Raw genomic sequence first — 20349 nt, 5'->3', positions numbered from 1 at the left:
CTAACTGATTTAGGTAAAAGCAATAGTTCACCAGCAGTAAGATCAATGACAAACATCAAACTCAAAATGCTTAGCTAAGACTACTAATCCCCATAACCTCCCCAGTCCCCAGTCCAGGACTCCATCATTCGCTAGAGTAATCCTGCATGGTATAGTAGTATATTGAAAGTAAGCCGTCAAATTTCCACTTACTGAACGCTTACAAACGCTGTAGTTGATCATCTGTAGGATCAAGTGGCTCCATCATATAGAGTATAATCTTCAATTTAGGCCATCATATTTCACTAATTGTTAAGGTCTGTAAGATCAAGAACCACATACTAGACACTAAGGGGGCATTTACTTTGAGCATTCGAAGACAAGATGGTCAAACAAGTTCAACATTAGCAAATCGATCAAAGTAAATACTATCTTGAATTACGTTTATCTATCCATCGTAGTATAATGCCCCCCAACTAAATGCCAGGGACTACAATCCCAAACCAGGATACCAAAAGAGCAAGTATTACTAATACAAGAGTTGCAATTTGCTTTCACAGAATCAGACAACACCAAAGCAAACCAGTCAGCAAAGATTACAAAAACTCTTAACTAAAGCACTCATACTTTTTCATATTAATATAAAAAAACAATCAATTAAAAGGGAATTTTACCAGAACTGGGGGAGTGGTTGTTTCAAACAAAAGGGCATCAGGTTTATCAGCAAGAAGAGAAGATTTGGTCCATAAACAGCTCAACCCACATCTACAGCTGTACAAATTATCCATATTGTCAGGAATCCAAGTCCACCCTTTGACCAGAACGCTGACATGCTTCATCTGCAGCTCACCACACTCGATTCCCCCCGCCGCATTCTGCAAAGACGAGATCTTTGACCCATTCGCCAGCAAATATCGGTGCATTTCCCTAAATTGGGCGCATCCCACTGCGGAATCCCATTTCTTGAACGCTCTGAACAAATCTCTGAAGGGCTCTGGCGAATCGGATTTCGAAAGGGAGTAGATAGGTGATGGAAGTGCAGAATCTGCAGATGGGAGTTGGAGAAATCCGGTGAAGAAGAGGATGATCACCGTAGCGGTTAACATCAGTGTCACTGCCAAGGTGTTTATGGGTTTTAGTTGCATACTCCTCTCCCTCTCCCTCTTCCTCTCCCTCTCTCTCTCTCTCCCTTTCTTTGATGCTAATTAATTTAGAGAGAGAGAGAGAGGGGGGTGGTTGTGATTCGTTGGTTTCAACTTTCAACGGAGCATGCAATATTTTATTTTTCTGTGTTTAGGGGCAATAGAAATCCTGTGATTTGTTGTCTAGGGGCCTGGGAGTTCTAAACTAGGGAAATTTAATTAAATTCCCATGTTCCTTTGTTTTTTTTTGAAATAATTCTCTTTAATGCATAATTAAGTTCAAAATTCAATGCACAATTCCCTTTGATACTGGAGTACGGAATGATATACTTACGGTCAGACCGTCAGAATTTCCTCGGATTTGGATCCCTACAAAATTACATACAATTACTCTCTCTCCATCAATAGAAATCTTATTCTTTTCAGTACAGACTTAAAAAAAAGTGAACATCTTTTTAGTTTTATGAACTTTATAAAAGTATTATTTTAGGTCCTTCAACTTTGAAAATATCATTTAATCCGTCAACTATAAGTTAATACTATCATTTGAGGTATTTTGAATTTTTTTCGAACGAAAATGCCCTTAGGGCATCCTTAACCCCATCCCGAATTTGAGCTGCAAGTCTCCTCCACGTCATCATTCCCCTAAATTTGGGGACCTAGACCACAACTCCATTAACCCCGCGGCCACAACTCGGGCCACAACTATTCACAACTATAACATATTTTACTCGTAAAATAGAATATGTTGAACAATTAAAACCGGAAAAATTCATTGTTCAGTCAGAAAATAGAAAAAGAAAATTACAAATCCTCGAAAAAAAGAAAATTACAAATCCTAGAAAAAAAGAAAATTACAAATCCTAGAAAAAAGAACTACTTTTTCTTCCAAAGACTAGAGTCCAACAATTTTTTTACTACTATGTAATTCAATTACCATCCAAATTGAATTTAAATATAATTAAAATTTGCCGTAAAAAATATGTGTTAATTTTTCAATTATTAGATGACCAATTATTTAGGGATAGTGAATTAGGACTTGATACTTTATTTTATTTTTTCAATCTTAACTGCATTTTAAGAACTTACTATAGGTGATTGTGAATTATATTTAGTTTATTTGTTTTGAAATTAGATAGCTACTAATTTGGATTGTCATTTGGAGTATTAATTATATGAATTTCAAAATGGAGATCAGTTACCATCCAAATTGAATTTAAATATAAAAATTTGCCGTTAAAAATTGTTGGACTCCAGGTCTCTGACGTAAGATGAATGGCGAACGAATTGTCCAAATTGCCCTTTGAAGGCCTTAAAGGCATTTTCGTCTAGAAAAAAAATTCAAAATACCTCAAATGATATTAACTTGTAGTTGACGGACCTAAAATGATATTTTCAAAGTTTACGGACCTAAAATGATACTTTGACAAAGTTCATGGACCTAAAAAGATGTTCCCTCTTTTAAAAAAGAGTGAACTACAAAAATAGTCCTTTTTACTGTTTCATGACGAAAATACCCTTTTGGTTTTGGGGGGTTCGGGAAATTTGGTCTTTTTACATTTTAAATCTGATATTATTTCAGTGATGTACTAAATATGATATTATTTCAAAATTATCATTTTTCTTCCTTTTTGTCATCCTTCACTTTGTTTCTTTATTTCAATATTAGATTTAATTTTTAAAATTAAATTTTAAATTTTAAATTTTAAATATCAATAATTTTTTTTTTATTATTCAAATTACTATTAAATAACAAATTGATAGTTTTAATCAATATTTGATAGTGTCTGATATTTAATCAATAAGGTACGACGACACCTTAGTTTTAATTATAAATAGATCATATAACACGATTTATTCCGAAATAAATATGCATCTAATGTAAGACTAATATAATTTTCTTTTATTAATTTGAAAACAATCAAAATTAACTAGAAAATTACAATAAAAAAATTCGCCTATATCAAATTTTTAGTAGTATCAAATTTTTAGTCAACTTCATAATATTTTTAGTCAAATTCTCATATACATTAGATGTCACGACCGCACTTTGCTAAGGATAGCGAAAGCGGGTAAATCGCGACTAATAAAAGGATTTAAAGGAATTAGGAAGAAATGGAAATGGAACTTGCACATTGAAAAGTCAAACAATATTATAAGATAGGATCCAAGTATTCAAATACAAGGATTTAAATGACAATAGCATTTCATCAAAATGAATCAGAGTTACGATGTTGAGAGTTTACTATTCTCTCTTAACAAACTGCAGCGGAAAAAGTCCAGAGAACGACTTCGCGTATGAAGACACGAAGCGTCGAGAGATCCACACTTATTTTCTTAAGTAGCATCGACTCTGATCAGCACACCTCCGCCCCATTGCTTAATCTGCACATTTATAAATACATGCAGGGCTGAGTACAGGAGTACTCAGTGGACACATGCCGAAAACAAAACATACAATATATAGTTGTCATCCATCTACAGTATCGCACGGGGTATTTCTTAAAAGGCCCGAGCATACTAAATTCTCTGTGAGCTAAAAGTCTGACTGCAGTCTAATTCTTTCAAAATTTCTACCATATCTGTGAATCGTGTACCGTGAAGGTGGCCACCTTCAGCGGACACATCGCCGGCCAACAGCTGATGGCTCACGGCTCTCGTGCACATTATTCCGAACAGGATTTGCGGTCCTATTGGGAACCGAATTCGTTAAACTAGGTTTGGCATCGCCAAAACCCCGCAGGCTATAACCCCAACAGATAGGCCTCAAAACAAACATTTTATGGCATGACAACACTTTAAAAGAATCACTGCTTCATTTTGAGAAAAGATGATTTTTCATAACTTCAAAAGTATTTGCTTTATATCCACACTATAGTGCTGGATATTAAAAGAAAGCCCACCTGATACGCTTATCTCCAAATAACAACTCTCGTGTTGGCCTCACTTTGCTCTCGAGCGAAATATCATTTGAAAATAAATAGCGTAGCACGCTAATTAGTGTTTGAAACATTTCACTTGAGAAAACAATGCATGCATCCTATTGGATAGCACCTATATCTTAGTCTCGGCTTATAGGATTTTCTTAATCCTACTTCGGGCTTCACTACTTCATAAGGTTTGATTATTCACTCTACTAATTTCAGGGAAAACTCTATTTTCTCGAAGATAATCACTTGGGTAAGTAAGGTACGAATTCATGAAAAATCCCTTTCTAAATCCTTTCTTGAATTTTCTTAAGGCCGCCCATTGGCTCCTCCAACTTCAATATTTTCCATCTTCGGAAACTTAGTAAATTATTCGGACATTAATTGATTGAGCTCCAACTCAAGTCCTTAAATTAAATTCCAATCCAACATAAATAATTCTTGGCCCAATTTTAACTAAAACACTTCAGCCCATACTTTTAATTCCTCCGGCCCAACTATATCCTTTCAATTACTATGGCCCAATTAAAAAAAAATAAGGCTGGCCCAATATACTCCTTTTCCTTCTTCTCCATCGTGAATTTCCCTTCTCTTCACCTTCTCAAATTGAGATCCCCAATTTAGGAAATCAGCGGCGCTGATTCCGCCGCCAATACTCCTTCGGCCGGCGTCACAGGGTCGTCGGCGACTCGTGCCAGCACCCTCCATCTCTGCCCAGCTCTCTCAGCGTCGAGCTCTTTCTCCATCAAGCACTTTCCGTCGAGCTTTCTTACTTTCTCATCCAATTTCCTCACTCTCAATTTCTTATTCTCTCGCTCAGGAAACTCGCTGCCAGCTCTCTACAGCGCCGCCTCCGGCTCCCGTCGAGCTCTCTTTCCTCCGTCGAGCCTCTCGTCGGCTGCGGGTCTCCGGTCGTTGACGAGGAGTTTCCCAGCGCCCCTCGCGATGGCCTCTGTTGAGCTCTCCGGCGCTCCGCCGTCGCTCGACCATCGCCAGACAGCTCCACGTATACTAAGCTAAGTCTTCTAACTTAGCTATTTTACTTAGTCCTCTTAAGGGCAGTAGCTATGTGCTAAGTTCAAAGTTGGATTCTTGAGATGAGTTCTCATCCTTAACTATTACTTGATGGAGAGAGTTCTCTTATTTCTTTGAAAGGTGCATTGCTATTGTCTTATGTTCGTGAGCAGCTTATCTCTTATTATTGCAAGTCCTTGGGTGTTGATGTTGCTGGATTCCATCGTTGCTTGGCTAACCATGCTTTACAAATTCTCACTAATTGTTGAGGCTAGTTCTAAGTTCTCATCTAGAGCTTGCTATGTTGAAATCTATATGAATGCTATTTACTTAAAGGATGTTGGGGAGAATTACCTTTCTTTGGTGATTCCTTAATTGTTGGGCAGCTCAAGAGCTTCCTCCCTTTCCTCTCATTTTCTTTGCCGAGAAGTTTCTAAGTGGTAAAAAGGTGAAGCAAGAGGTGTGGTATGGCTCTTTATATAGCCAACTCTCTTGGCTTGTTGGGGAAGATACCAAATTCCCTTTTGAGCTAGTTGTTCATCTCTCTTTTTGAATCTTGAAAAAGGCTTCCTTGCCTAATTTGTGAAAGTCTTGGAAGATGTTATACTTGGTGATCAAGTCTCTTAATTGATCATGTGGTGGAAAAGGATTTTTCACTCTTTAGGTCAAGGGGATGACTCATCATTCTTTATCCAATTGTCATTACATCTACTTTGGGAAGATTTGAGATATTTTATTCCTTGTCTCCTTGCAAACACTCTTGCAAGATCTTTAATTGGCTCATTACCACTTTCTTGAATAACACTTATCCCTTGGTTTTTGTTGAAGAAGAAATCTAACTATTTTTGGGAATTTCCTTGGCAGGTTGAGGGACAACTCATGCTATCTCTAGGAGACTACTAATTGACCTTTTGGCATGGAGTGGGGATCAAGAATCGAGATGTGTGTAGAGAGGATCCTCAATGAAGATTTAGCAAATCCCCACTTTTGTTTCTTTACTTCATTTAGCTCTCTTAGGAAAATTCCTTTTGTAAAGTAGATATATCTTTTCTACTTGTTCCAACACCAATATCTATGTAATCTTTTTCATGAAAGGTAGTTCTTCTATATTGTAAGGTATACCTCCAATCTTTCTTCTTTTGAAGAAGTTTCAATAACACTTGTACACCTATTTATGTGAAATTCTTGGCATTCTCCTTTCTCTTCCTCCAACCATTGTAGTTCATAAACTTGAAATTCCTTACACTTTAATTCCATATGGTATAAGAACCAAACATAACTTAATTCCTTTACTCAAGATAAAAATCAACTTAACATGAGCAACATAGATTCAGTCATCTCTTCGTCCAATTTTTTTTTATACTCCAAAATCTATGCACGAAAACTCGGGGTGTTACATTAGATGCATATTTATTTCGGAATAAATCGTGTTATATGACCTATTTATGATTAAAACTATTAAATATTGATTAAAATTAATGCATCATCGTACCTTATTGATTAAATATTAGACACTATCAAATATTGATTAAAACTATTAATTTGTCATTTAATAGTAATTTTAATAATTAAAAAAATTATTGATATTTAAAAATTGAAGTTTAAAATTTAATTTTATAAAATTAAATCTAATATTGAAATAAAGAAACAAAGTGAAGGATGACAAAAGGGAAAAGAATGATAATTTTGAAATAATATCAAATTTAGTACATAACTGAAATAATATCATATTTAAAATGTAAAATGACTAAATTGCCCAAACCCCCAAAACCCTCCAAAAGGGTATTTTCGTCACGAAACAGTGAAAAATGACCATTTTTGAGATAAACGCTTAGTCCAGGGTTGTCTGGAAATATTTTTAAAGTCCAGGGTTCATTGGCGAGATAAACGCATAGTCCAGAGACTATTTTTGTAGTTCACTCTTTAAAAAATGCTAAAAATAGAAAAAATTTAGTAGAATTTGAGTCTCACTTATATATATTACTCATAGTTTTAAATGAAATGTTAATGGAATGGGTTATTGGAATTTGGAACTATATTACCATTCATAATAATGATGCACCAGGATTCCTATTCATGAACAAACTAAAATGGAAAAACGACACTCTTATTCGCAGATGGAGGGAGTATTTTATAGTAGTATAAATTCAAATTAATATTTTAATATTATTTGTTATATAATTAAAATATGTGTGTATAAGAGTATTTGGCATAGTATCTCATTTATTAATAGTAAAAGGAGGAGCATCCATTATGGATGCTCTTATATGACGGATCTTGACATGTTAATGAAATTAATCAAATATATATACAAATTGAAATGAAACATATATACATATATTACGATAAAAAAAACATGCATCAAAATTTAAAATATTTCTTATAGCTGACTTGATTTTTTATTCATCATTTATCATTTATTACAGTATATTTATAAAAAAAATCAATATATATTAAATAAATTAGATAGTTAATTTACTTTTATTTGAATAATTATTCAATTTAATAAAATCATCATTCAAGTGTTGAATAAGTTGTCAAATAATGTGCAAAATATTAGTAGTAAATAGTTGTACTTAGGAGCAACTCATCGGTTAAAACCTACTTAGGTTAATTTGGAGATAATCGATCGAGTGCATACTAACTGAACTAAAATTTTATTGGGTAAGAAATTTCTAATCACAATAATCTAAATTTTGTGAATTGTTCAAATAACTCATGAATTACGACCTAAATTAACATCTCAATTTTTTTAGTGATTGATTATGTAAATCCTTTAATAAATGTAATATACTCCTAAATTATAAAATAATGTTATTTTATTAGTACATTTTTTTAATGACAGTACCAAGTCATTGACAAAAGCAATCTTATTTGTAAAGAATACTAGCTTGGATATATATATATATAGTTTTGATCTATGAAGACCAGATTTAAATACAGAAACGCAGAACGCGGTCATACGTAGGGCATTTGTAGGTCATATTTAGTTTATTTTTAGGTCATGCTAACAAAGCATGACCTAAAATGATCTTAACATGACATAAACCCAAATCTTATAATATGACCTAAAACTGCTTAATTATGACCTTCCGTATTTTTGGTTAATTATTGACCATTAGATCATCTAATCCTAGAGTCAAGATTTGGGCTGCATTTCTTGATTTAAGCACATACTTGTTTTGATCACTCCCATATATATATATATATATATATATATATATATATTTTTTTTTTTTTTTTTTTTTTGAACTCTAAAAATAAGTAACATTGAATTCAAATACAACACACCACATGGTGGAAAGTGGAGATCGACCAGTTATTGGATTTTAGCAAATTATTGTATTTTGTCTTTTCTATTTACTATAGGCTTGTTCAATTTCCGCTATTCCTAATAATTAAATAACATATTTATTTTATCTTTTAGTAGATTACTTTTTTTTTTTTCTGAAGTTAGCCCATAATAATATTTTCTGTCATTTTCACAGTGCAAAGATTACATTGTCTCATGATGATTCATTCTATCTCCATCCATGTGATTAATTTACTTTAGATAAAATCTATGTTAGTATGTTCTATCTAACATACGAGCGCTACCATTTATTTAGAAATATGTTTACTTTGAATGCACAAAATATTGTGACATTGTTGGAGCTTCGTGCAAATACAGATCTATTTTAAGAGAACAATTAGACAGACTTCTAAGTGTATTTTAAAGTGTTGAACTCTCAATGGGCAAAGGTTCCAATTAATAGAGCTTTCAAAGAGCCGGTGATACATATTGAGGGTCTTATTATATAGGTCATTGAGTAATTTATTGATTATGTTCTCTACGGTTATCGAAGTTATACATACCATTTAAGAAATATTCTATTGTAGGTGAAAGAGGTGATATATTGTGAATGTTATGACCTTTGTTAAAGTAACAAAACAACATCTACAAGATATGCATGATAAAGGAATGGCGTCTCTAGTAAGCGAAGTAACTATATTTTATAGGGAAAATGATATTGATATCATAAATATGAATGACAAAATTCGGGACAACCTTCAAGGAAGAGAATTTTTTATATTTTGAGTTATTTCTGATTTGAGCTTTTTAACTGTGTGATCGATTGACAACTTCTAGAACTTATCAGATGCTTCGATGAGATTAACACAAATTTGCTTTACCGTCAGACTGACTTAAGCCCAAATCATTCTTTTGTTGCTTTTATAAGTTCAAATTGATAGAAATTTTTGTTGTTATCCTTGCAAGTTCCTTGAGATTGATTTTTGTTTGACAAACAACTCAAGACTTACATATGTGATATAAGATTACATGAAGAGTGCTCAAATCTAGAAAGTATCATAGTTCTTTCTAAGAGGGTGGGTTGCTACAAGAAAATATATTATGTATCGATTGGTTTATTTGCTCGTGAAGTTAGTGTTAATATATTATCAATTGCAACTACATCAGTGAAGAGATGTTTTTCAGCTACGAAAATCGTAAAAAGCCGTAGTCATAATAAGATAAGAGAATCTTGGATGAATTGTTTGGTTACCGGTATTTAGAAAGATATGGAGTATTTTGTAAGATTGATGGTGAAAGAATTTTGAATCGGGTTACTAGAACTCGTCCGGAACAATTGTAATGGTCTAATTCAAGTCCAATAAACTTTATTCCATGTATCGACATTATACATTATATTTTGTTATATTTTATATTTATTCATTTATTTGTATGTTTATATATTTCACCCCTGATACAACTTGTAGCTCCTGCCTTGCCCTCGATCACTAGCCCAAGAAACCAAGGAGAAAATTGAGAATAACTAGATAGATGCAGGTGATATATAAAAAGACAAGACATGGTACAATGATTGTATCCATGTGAAGTTAGTTATGATTGTCTGAGTGAGGAATGGCAAGAAGCAAACTCAATTGTGCAGAGTGATTTCCATGTGCCAACTGCTGCAAACCCTATATACCTAAAATGCTTAAATCCAATTCCTATGGTACAACCTCAATGTATACATGGTACATGTACCACAATATGATCAAATCATTACATTTTTGCATTATCTTCTTATCTTGCTTTGACATGGGCTGCACGAACACTTGCAAAATTTCATGCACACCAATCCAAAATGTGGGTTTTTCAGTTATTGTTGAGATCGTGTGTAGTATAATATATTGACCTCTAACTTGATTCTCTTTAATGAATGATTTTGGAAGTATGTGGAACGTGCTATTGATGATGGTTTGCAGTTGGATAAATGTTATGACCTCATGCATACATGTATATATTCTAGAGTTATCAAGATCAAGATGACTTGATCAGTCGGGAGAGACATAGAGAGCTTGATTATCGTAAAATTTATATTTTCGAGTAAGATTTGAATCCATGATTCACACATGGAGCGAGGAGGCGTTGCATCAATTATAGATCTTCTGATCGAATGAACTAAGTGATTACCCATCCTTAAATAATTAAGGGTTCCTTCACTTATATGGTGATCAAATTAAGGGTCAAATACTCCATGTTAGAAATTTTGGGTTTTTATGATTTAAGGGTTAAATAGTTCATGATAGAAATTTTGGAATTTTTATCATATGATTATATGAAGATATTGAATATCTTTCTTGGAGTTGGGAGACAATTATATATGTTATTTTATTAGTGGAGGTCATTTGTACATTTTCATTTTTTAGTATTGGGAATGGCGAACTCCATTTAGGATAACATTAAATTTACCTTCTTATATATTATCCTTTCCCAATTTGCAATACTATATATATTGTGATAGAGGGTGGTTCAAATAATTAATCTTTTCTTATTATTTTAACTAATTATCATCATCAATCTGCATAAATACTTAGTTCTTGCATACATTTCTCATGTATGAGTATTAAAGAAGTAGTATGACTATAGTACAATATTTTTCTGCATGTTCCTTCTATTGAAATGAGACCAAAATTGGAATAGTTACTAAATAAACTCATTCTATATTACCAACAATATTTGTGACAACATAGAGTGAATCGTCAAAAAGTTCATGACGCTTTATGCTGAATACATCATTGAAAATATAATAAATTTCAAGACTACAAAAATCCCATGAAATTATCAAGCATCAAATAACAATATACAATGTGCATGAACCTAGATATATGGCACACTTTTCAAGCCCTATATAAACAACAACATCCATCCATTTTTATTCACTTTGAAAAAGGCCCTCCAAAATTCTCTTACCCAATTTCTATATCTAACCAATAATTTCAATAAAATGCAGGCAAGAGTAGAAGTTGAAGGTAAGAGAATTGCACCAAAAGGGCATTTTGTGGTGTATGTGGGCAATGAAATGTCAAGATTCGTTCTTCCCATCTCTTTCTTGAAAAATCCACTGTTTAAACAGCTTCTTGATAAGGCTGCGGAGGAGTATGGATTTGATCACACGAGTGGTCTCACTCTTCCATGCGACGAGGCATCATTCCGAGCCCTCGTCCAAGTTTTGTCCAAGTAAAGTAATGCAGAAGAGTCTCGTCGCATGGAAGTAGTCCTTAGCTAATACTAAGAGATTAACTTCTTTAATTGGTGTATGTATGTATGTGTGTACGTATGTGATTAATTATTATTGACTAGCTAGTCAGTGTATTGATGCGAATTGATGAGCAATTCTCCATGTTGTAAATGAGTGAATGAATTGACTCAAAATTTGTTGAACTTTTTTATGAAAATAAGGACGAGTTGAGGTAAAGAAGTGATCATTCATTTCACTACCAACTAACAAACAATAATCTTCTAGAGAAATTAGTACTAGTAATAACTAACAAACAATGTTACCGAAAATTATGCCTAGTTTCTAATGTGCGCAACCTTTTTTTTTGTAGTTTATACAAGGAAAGCATATAGAATTGTTATGCTACATATTTAGTTTAGTTTTACACATTTATTAGATTTTAATTAATAGTTCAAAAATTATATTGATGTAATTAATTTATAAATTACTTAAAGATCAAAGCTCCTTTTATCTATTTTCTTCGTAACTTAAAAAATACAGCGGATACATATTTCTTGGCTCAGTCTCATATTTTATTTAATCAATACAAGTCGCATGTATATCAGTATATGATACAGTGGATATATTGATTTAAACTACATGATAATAATAGTTTAATGCAAAGCAAAAAAAAATGCGACAGGGACAATTTAGTCAGCTGATAATGGAAATATCAAATATGGATTCGACGGTTATGTTATGTTTCCTTCAAATAATGTGGTAAAAAAATAGTATGAAAATGACATGTTAAATTGATATGTCACTTTTGTCATATTAGTAGGAGCATGGATATATGCTACGGAGTATATTTTTTTTACTGATTTGACAACAAAATAAACTGTATGTTTAACAAAATTGTTTTATACTACAAACTAACAATGAAATTATGTTTTTCTAGATGGACCAGGTTTATAATAAATTTATCTGTAGTGTTAAGACACTTAAGGATTTATAACATGTGAATAAATTGTTTATATAATACTACTAAGTTTTACAGTAGTTATTTATTCCCTAATCATGAAAAACAACAAAATTACAAGAAATGAGTTGTGAAGGGTTTGCTATTATATATAGCCTAGTTATGGATTTAAATGAAATAACAGTGGGCTTTGATCCATTGTCTCTTTACTAGTCAGTGTGGCATTCTCACAGGCCTCTCGACTTTCATGCGCTGATAAATTCCTACAATAAAAAATTCACAAACTAAATTGACAATTCAAAAAATTAAATGGCAAAACCAAGTTCAGATTGCAGGAATTAATTCAACGTCAATCTATGGAGATTGGTGAATCTAGATATGATGACACAAGAAGAAGTTCAAGTGTGCAGTTGAGATTGAGAAGAAATATGGAGGTAAATAAGATTGTGAAATCATCATTGCATGTATTAGAGAGTGAAAGTTTTGTTAGTGTAAAATTAGAGTGTGAAATCTTGATGGTAAAGTTTAGGTATAAATTAAAGATTTTGGTTGTTCAAATGACATCGTTTCACAGATGCTCACACAGATTTCACAATTGTCCGTGTTGAACCAAAGTATGTCCAAAAAATTTGAGTTTCAGCCGAGTCAGGGAAATAAACAGTGAATATAAAGTTCATGATATTTTATACTACTATGAAAGTTCATGGAAAATAGTTGAATGTGTGAAAAATTTATGCTTATAGACACCAATATCCCTAAAATTCAAGATAATAATTTCCCAGTGTCACATGCATTAATTTCGAATTTAAGCTATTCATCTCAAGATTAATTCTTGACGAGATTGCCCAACATTGAAGTAATGTAAAATTATTGGAGATTAATTTTCTTATAGGTGACACTAAGCTTTGTAACTTGTAAGTCGAGAGTAAGGTAACGAAAATGGCCATTGATCAGAATATACCCCTCAAATATTATTAGGGACTGAAACCAAATTAACTCCTAACTACTGAACTTTATTTATCTTAATTGACAATATTCATAAATTCAATTTTATCTACTCCCTCCGTCCGTCATTAGTAGTCTCATTCCTTGGCAACACGAGCTTTAAGAAATGTTAAAAAAAGAGGGTGATGACAATATTCATAAATTCAATTTTATCTACTCCCTCCGTCCGTCATTAGGAGTCTTATTTCTTGGCAGCACGAGTTTTAATAAATGTTAAAAAAAGAGGGTGATGACGATATTCATAAATTCAATTTTATCTACTCCCTCCGTCCGTCATTAGGAGTCTCATTCCTTGGCAGCACGAGTTTTAAGAAATGTTAAAAAAAAAAGGGTGAAAAAAAGTTACGAAATAGAGGTTCCACTTGTATATATTGGTTTTAAATGAAATGTGAGTGAAATGAGTTAGTTGAAAGGTGAGATCCTATTATCATTTATGGTAAAAGTGAACCGGGACTTCTATTCGCGGACGGACTACAATGAAAAAACGGAACTCTTATTCGCGGTCGGAGGGAGTATTTTATAAATACGAAGCAAGGAAATTCTCCAAATTTATAGTACTACTAGTTCTTGTTTTTTTCTTTGTAACATTAGTATTTGGTTTCATTTACACATATTTATTTATCTAGATTAGATTTCTATATATATCCAAACACCATCCAAGTTTATAGGTGCTCCTCCGTCTCTTTCTGAGGTTTGTTGGGAGATTTGTTTATAAATTGAAGCTTTTTTCAGCATGCACATTTTTTCCCTTTCTTATCTGTGTGCACATTTTGATCGTTGGTATAATGATCCAGCAATCTCTCTCACTGTTTCTAATCTCCCTATATTCCCTCTTTCCCTTGAATATCTCTTTCATTCCGACATTTTCATATGCCTTGAAGGTCTACTCTCCCTCCCTCTCTCGTTATACGTGTTGTATATATATATAATGTTTTGTTGGTTTCTTTTCTCTGCTGTTTTGCATTTGCATTTTGATTATACGATCACAAATTTTTAATCTTCTCATCCTTTTTCCTGTAGCTGATTTAGGATATCCATCGAATTCTAGCAATGTATTCCAACCTTTTTTTATGAATTCGATTGTTCTTCATTTTCATAATCTAATCAGATTAGGCCAATTTTAGGTATTATTGATTGATAAGGGTGTAATTTCCTGATTTTCGTATTGATGGATCTTTTTAAATAAATTTGGTGACCCTTTCCCCCAAACTTTCAAAATGATTATGTGATCCAATCATTTTTATTTGCAAGATTGCATTCTTTTTATTAGGTTATTCAGAATAAATTGGAGAATAGTTGGTGTAGGGAGTGATCTTTTTTAGGCGTTTTTAGCATATGAACTATATAAGCTCATGTAGGTACTGATATTCTATTATAATTCAGAGAAAAATTTGTATTGAGGAAACATATCATGGATGGCGGTAAGGGTAATGTGGATGGTACGAAGGGAGGAACGCCCGATGGTTGGAAACGGAGTGGTCTTAGCAATGTCAACTCTCATTGCTCACTCGCTGAAATGGATGGTTATGATATGTCCAAGTTAAGGACTAAGTCCAAATTGAATTCCGAAAGGCAGAGATCATATGATGAGAGGTCACTTAGTGAGTTAACAAGTGGTTTAAGCAAATGTTTGGAAGGTTATGAGTGCGTGTATTCACCTGGACGAGCATCAGTATATAGCCCTGATTCATGTGAATGGAACTCCTTCGAGCCACATCCAATTTTTGTAGACGCATGGGAATCTCTAAGACGGTGTTTGGTAAACTTTAGAGGCCAACCAGTCGGCACAATTGCTGCTTGTGATCATGCTTCCGAGGAGGTCTTGAACTATGATCAGGTAAATCTCATAATAAACATTAAGATTGAGTAGCTTTTTTGATAATGTAATCTGATGGTGAATTGGATTTAGGTATTTGTTCGTGATTTTGTGCCAAGTGCAATGGCATTTCTGATGAATGGGGAGCCGGATATTGTGAAAAACTTCTTGTTGAAGACACTTCAGCTTCAAGGGTGGGAGAAAAAGGTAGATAGGTTCAAACTCGGTGAGGGTGCTATGCCGGCTAGTTTCAAAGTTCTTCATGATCCGGTTAGGAAGACGGACACAATAGCAGCTGACTTTGGTGAAAGTGCCATTGGGAGAGTGGCGCCCGTTGACTCTGGTTTCTGGTGGATTATCCTTCTCCGGGCTTATACAAAATCCACGGGAGATCTGTCTCTGGCTGAGACACCTGACTGTCAAAGGGGGATGAAGCTTATTCTTACATTGTGCCTCTCGGAGGGATTTGATACGTTCCCGACTTTACTCTGTGCTGATGGCTGCTCTATGATCGATCGTAGAATGGTGACAACCTGTAACCTCTTTTGCTTGCTCTATTTTAACTGTTCTTGCTTCTGTATATGATTGTTCATTGTAGAGCAAATTACAATGTTCCATAAACAAAATCATGTTGAAAAAAAATATGCATTTAGGAATGTCAGGGTTGTTTCTTGAATAAGCTTATGCTTATTCCAATCTAATATGTAAGTGTTCCTCGTGGCACTAGGGTGTATACGGCTACCCTATTGAGATCCAAGCACTCTTCTTCATGGCACTGAGATCCGCTTTGGTGATGCTCAAACACGACGAGGAAGGGCGGGATTTCATCGAGAGGATAGTGAAGCGTCTGCACGCCTTGAGCTTCCACATGAGGAGCTACTTCTGGCTGGATTTTCAGCAACTGAACGACATATACCGGTACAAGACAGAAGAGTACTCTCACACTGCTGTGAACAAGTTCAATGTGATCCCGGATTCTATCCCAGATTGGCTGTTTGATTTCATGCCGGGGAGAGGTGGATACTTCGTTGGCAATGTCAGCCCAGCGAGGATGGACTTTAGATGGTTTGCCTTGGGTAATTGTGTCGCCATCTTGTCGTCTCTAGCCACACCTGACCAATCTTCTGCCATCATGGACCTCCTCGAAGCTAGGTGGGACGAGCTGGTCGGAGAAATGCCTGTCAAGATATGCTACCCTGCACTTGACGGCCACGAATGGCGGATCGTCACCGGCTGTGACCCCAAGAACACTAGATGGAGTTATCATAATGGAGGTTCTTGGCCAGGTCTATCCATAACTCCGCTCTATTGCTTTCATCTTTTAAAATTGTTTCATGATAATTCATGCTTGTGGTGTTTGTCCTTCTGTAGTTCTCTTATGGTTGCTAACGGCGGCGTGCATCAAAACCGGACGCCCACAAATAGCGAGACGAGCAATTGACATAGCCGAGAGTCGCCTGCTCAAGGATAGCTGGCCTGAGTACTATGATGGAAAACTAGGAAGATACATAGGCAAGCAAGCTAGGAAATACCAAACATGGTCCATAGCTGGATACCTTGTGGCCAAAATGATGTTAGAGGATCCTTCTACGTTAGGAATGATATCACTCGAAGAGGATAAACTAATGAAGCCCATTATTCGAAGGTCCTCATCATGGACCTGTTGAATAAGGGCTCCACGAGAAGATATAATAACGACATGAAAAACTTTTGGTAGAAGAAAATTCAAACCGTTCGGTTATGTAATTGTACGTGACTCGAGACAATTAGACATGTCTCGGGTCCGTAAGAGAACATGTCGTATACAAAGCCATGGGTCCACTACCAATTTATTACCAATCATCTGTCTGTCTCTCACTCACACACACATTAGTTACTTCTATTGGTCCCTCCTCTCAGTTCTGTGACCTGTTGTCTGCTTGAAGAGGATGGGCCTAAAAAAGGCTTGTGTTAAATGAGTTGGGCACTGTGTGCTTCAGTTTTGACAGCATTGATTGGTTCAGTTTCTTCATCATGAGTTATACCTTACCTCAAAATTTGGGTCTAAAGAGGTTGCACATGATAGGAGATGAAATGTTCAATGATCAGTTAGAGTTCTTGGAAGACAATTAGATGATTCTCACCTCATCATATGACATTTTTTTTATTATTACATCACTTTGTTTTAGCATTCTTGAATCATGTTAAATCAACAATTCTGATGAAAAACTGTTTTGAGATAAAGAAAGGGCCGTTGTTCATGTTCTCTAGGGCTTTGTTTTTTACTCGCTATTATCCATGAATCCATGATAAAATGTCCCTTATTGATATTTTGGTATGCGTGCAATTAAAAGTCTTATTTACTTTTATTCATTTTAAGTGAATCATACACTTAATTAACTATAGCTACTCTCCATAAAACTAATAGTATAAAAGCAGAATCTATATTGCACATTTGTATTAACTTTTTCAACTCACACATATTTCTTAAATTCACACCGAATCAAAACAAAATTATAAATCATAGATGAATGAAATATTTGTTACAAAATACTCAAACCAAAAGGATGACGACAAACTTATTAGCAATACTGAGAAATCTAGAATATAAACGAAAACCGAACATAAATAATTATAGGAATAATCTCATGTAAGTCGTTACAACTACAAGCTCAATGAGAAATACAAATAACAATCACAAGATACATAAGAAAAATAGCAAACTAAAATGAAGAAAAACTCACATGATACAATACATAAGAACAAGCAACAAAAGTAGAACATGGATTGTATAACTACAAATAACATACTCCAATTTTGAAAAATAACTAGTACTACAAAATATTTTTAATTTTTCCTACTAGTTTTTTAGAAAATAAATGACAAAACATAGGTGTTTGAAAGTGAAAGAATAGGACCAAGCTGCTGCTTACTAGGACAAAATAATAAGATATGAAATGCAAGGAAGAAACAAAACAATTTAACTAGACAATTGCAAAGCCTGTGGAAAACAGTAAAAACAATGAGAGCGATAGCAAAATTTCATTTTGAGAAAAATACTTGTGGGTATTGAATTTCTTGTGCATATCATGCTTCATAAGCTTCTGGAGTTTAAAATTTTATAATTTTGGCACTTTATGCATTTAATTGATACTTCCTCGGTCTTATAATAAATGTCACACTTTTCTTTCTAGTTTATCTCACAAAATACGTTACATTTTTTTTAGAAAAAAAATATCTCTCACATTAATATAAACATATTATTTTCTATCTGCACTCAACACAAAATAATACTCATTTTCTATAGTTCCATATCATTACTCAAATATACTCCCTCCGTCCCAAGGAAGATGATCCCCTTCCTTGGATGACACGAGATTTTATGTAACTTTATTTTGTGTGTTAAATGGAGAGAGTAAAGTAAGAGAGAGGGAATAAAGTGGAGATAAAGGGGTTTCTATTTTAAGCAATGGGTCATCTTGATTGGGACAAACTAGAAAGGAAAGTGAGTCATCTTCAATGGGACGGAGGGAGTATCATTTATTATGGGACAAAGGAGTACCTTGTAATATGTTATCCATGTGAAAGTTATGAATTTAACTATAATAAATTTGTCTAAAATAGATAAATTGTAAGATCTTTCATAGAAAATAAAATTATTAATTTATCAATACAGTCTATAACAAGTAATGATGATATGAATATATTAAGAAAATGTAATAAAAATGCATATTTTAGTGTAGAAATAGATAAATATAAGAACTTATTATCAAAAATACAAAAAACCATGCAGTTATGACAAAGAATAATAGAATGAGAGATCATGGGGAGGGGTTATAGATTTCATGTTTAAAACATGAAAATTAATTATCACGTCCACAAATTAAAATAAAATTATGTAGTAGTACATATTTTAACTAATAAATCAAATTTCGTGTTGTTACCGCAACAGTCTACAGCTAGCATTTTATTGTCCCCACGAGTGGATTTTGAGCTTCTGCAACGTTTACAGATGGCCCCCACCACTACTTGGGCCTGGGCCCCACTTCTCATCCTACACATACTACACGCACTGATTCTCCCTTTTTGCTACAACTAGCCTTTTTTTTAATCATTATCCTACTCTTTATTTCTCAAATTTGTGATTATCCCATAACCCATATAATTACATTTTGGATATGGACTAACTATTTTTTTCTTAAATTACACCTCATATACATATTTGCATGTATCCTTGATTTTCATTTTATTGACGACCTAATTTCATCAACCAATACAATAAAACATACTCCCTCCATTTCGCCATAGTTGAGGCGAAACTTTTCGGCACGGAGTTTTAGAAAGGAATATTGAATGTGTTAAAAAATATATAAAAAAGTAAGAGAGAGGAAAATATAGAAAGAATAAAGTATAAAGTGAATAAAGTAGAGAGAATAAAGTAAGAGAAAGTAAAGTAAGAGAGAGAAAAAAATTATCATATATAGAAATGACTAAACTATGAAGAAACTTCCCGAAATGGAAAAATGACTCAACTATGAAAAAACGGAGGAAGTACTACCTCCTTTCATGTCCCTATTAATTTTCTAGTTTCAAAAACTCATTTCTCTAGTGAGACTCATACTTCACCAATACTCCCTCCGTCCCATATAATTTTACCCAGTATTTCATTTTGGGTCGTCCCACATAATTTTACACACTTTACTTTTACCATTTTTGGCAGTGGACCTCATATTCCACTAACTCATTCTTACTCACATTTTATTATAAAACTAATACTTTAAAAGTAGGACCCACATCCCATCAACTTTTTCAACTCACTTTCTATTAAATTTCTTAAAATCCGTGCTGAGTCAAAGTGGGTAAGATTATGTGAGACGGAGGGAGTAATAATTTAATTATTTTTAATTTCTATTATGAAAGCAATAGAAAAATAATTGAAGCATAAAATTGTTGGCAATTGATTCGTGGTCGGTCGGCATAAAACAGTCCCCAACAAGGCCACAATACCATCTACACACAAACA

At 33.8% G+C, this 20349-nt stretch overlaps 1 protein-coding gene across 1 annotated transcript; it reads left to right on the top strand.

Annotated features, from left to right (window-relative positions):
* Positions 1-14295: 14295 nt before the first annotated feature.
* Positions 14296-17381, top strand: LOC125196741 (probable alkaline/neutral invertase D). The gene is made up of 5 exons (XM_048095355.1): positions 14296-14412; positions 14915-15368; positions 15441-15872; positions 16075-16633; positions 16719-17381. The coding sequence occupies exons 2-5, from the start codon at positions 14943-14945 to the stop codon at positions 17012-17014; spliced, it is 1713 nt and encodes a 570-aa protein (XP_047951312.1). The 5' UTR covers positions 14296-14412; positions 14915-14942; the 3' UTR covers positions 17015-17381.
* Positions 17382-20349: the final 2968 nt, after the last annotated feature.

The sequence above is a fragment of the Salvia hispanica genome, chromosome 6 (genome assembly GCF_023119035.1).
Source record: "Salvia hispanica cultivar TCC Black 2014 chromosome 6, UniMelb_Shisp_WGS_1.0, whole genome shotgun sequence".
Classification (NCBI taxonomy): domain Eukaryota; kingdom Viridiplantae; phylum Streptophyta; class Magnoliopsida; order Lamiales; family Lamiaceae; genus Salvia; species Salvia hispanica.
This window is presented reverse-complemented; position numbering and strand designations above follow the sequence as displayed.

Coding starts and splice junctions, on each gene's coding strand:
- LOC125196741 (XM_048095355.1), top strand. CDS start 14,943: ATGGATGGCGGTAAGGGTAATGTGGATGGTACGAAGGGAGGAACGCCC. Junction 15,369..15,440: donor AGGTCTTGAACTATGATCAG/GTAAATCTCATA, acceptor AATTGGATTTAG/GTATTTGTTCGTGATTTTGT. Junction 15,873..16,074: donor CTATGATCGATCGTAGAATG/GTGACAACCTGT, acceptor TCGTGGCACTAG/GGTGTATACGGCTACCCTAT.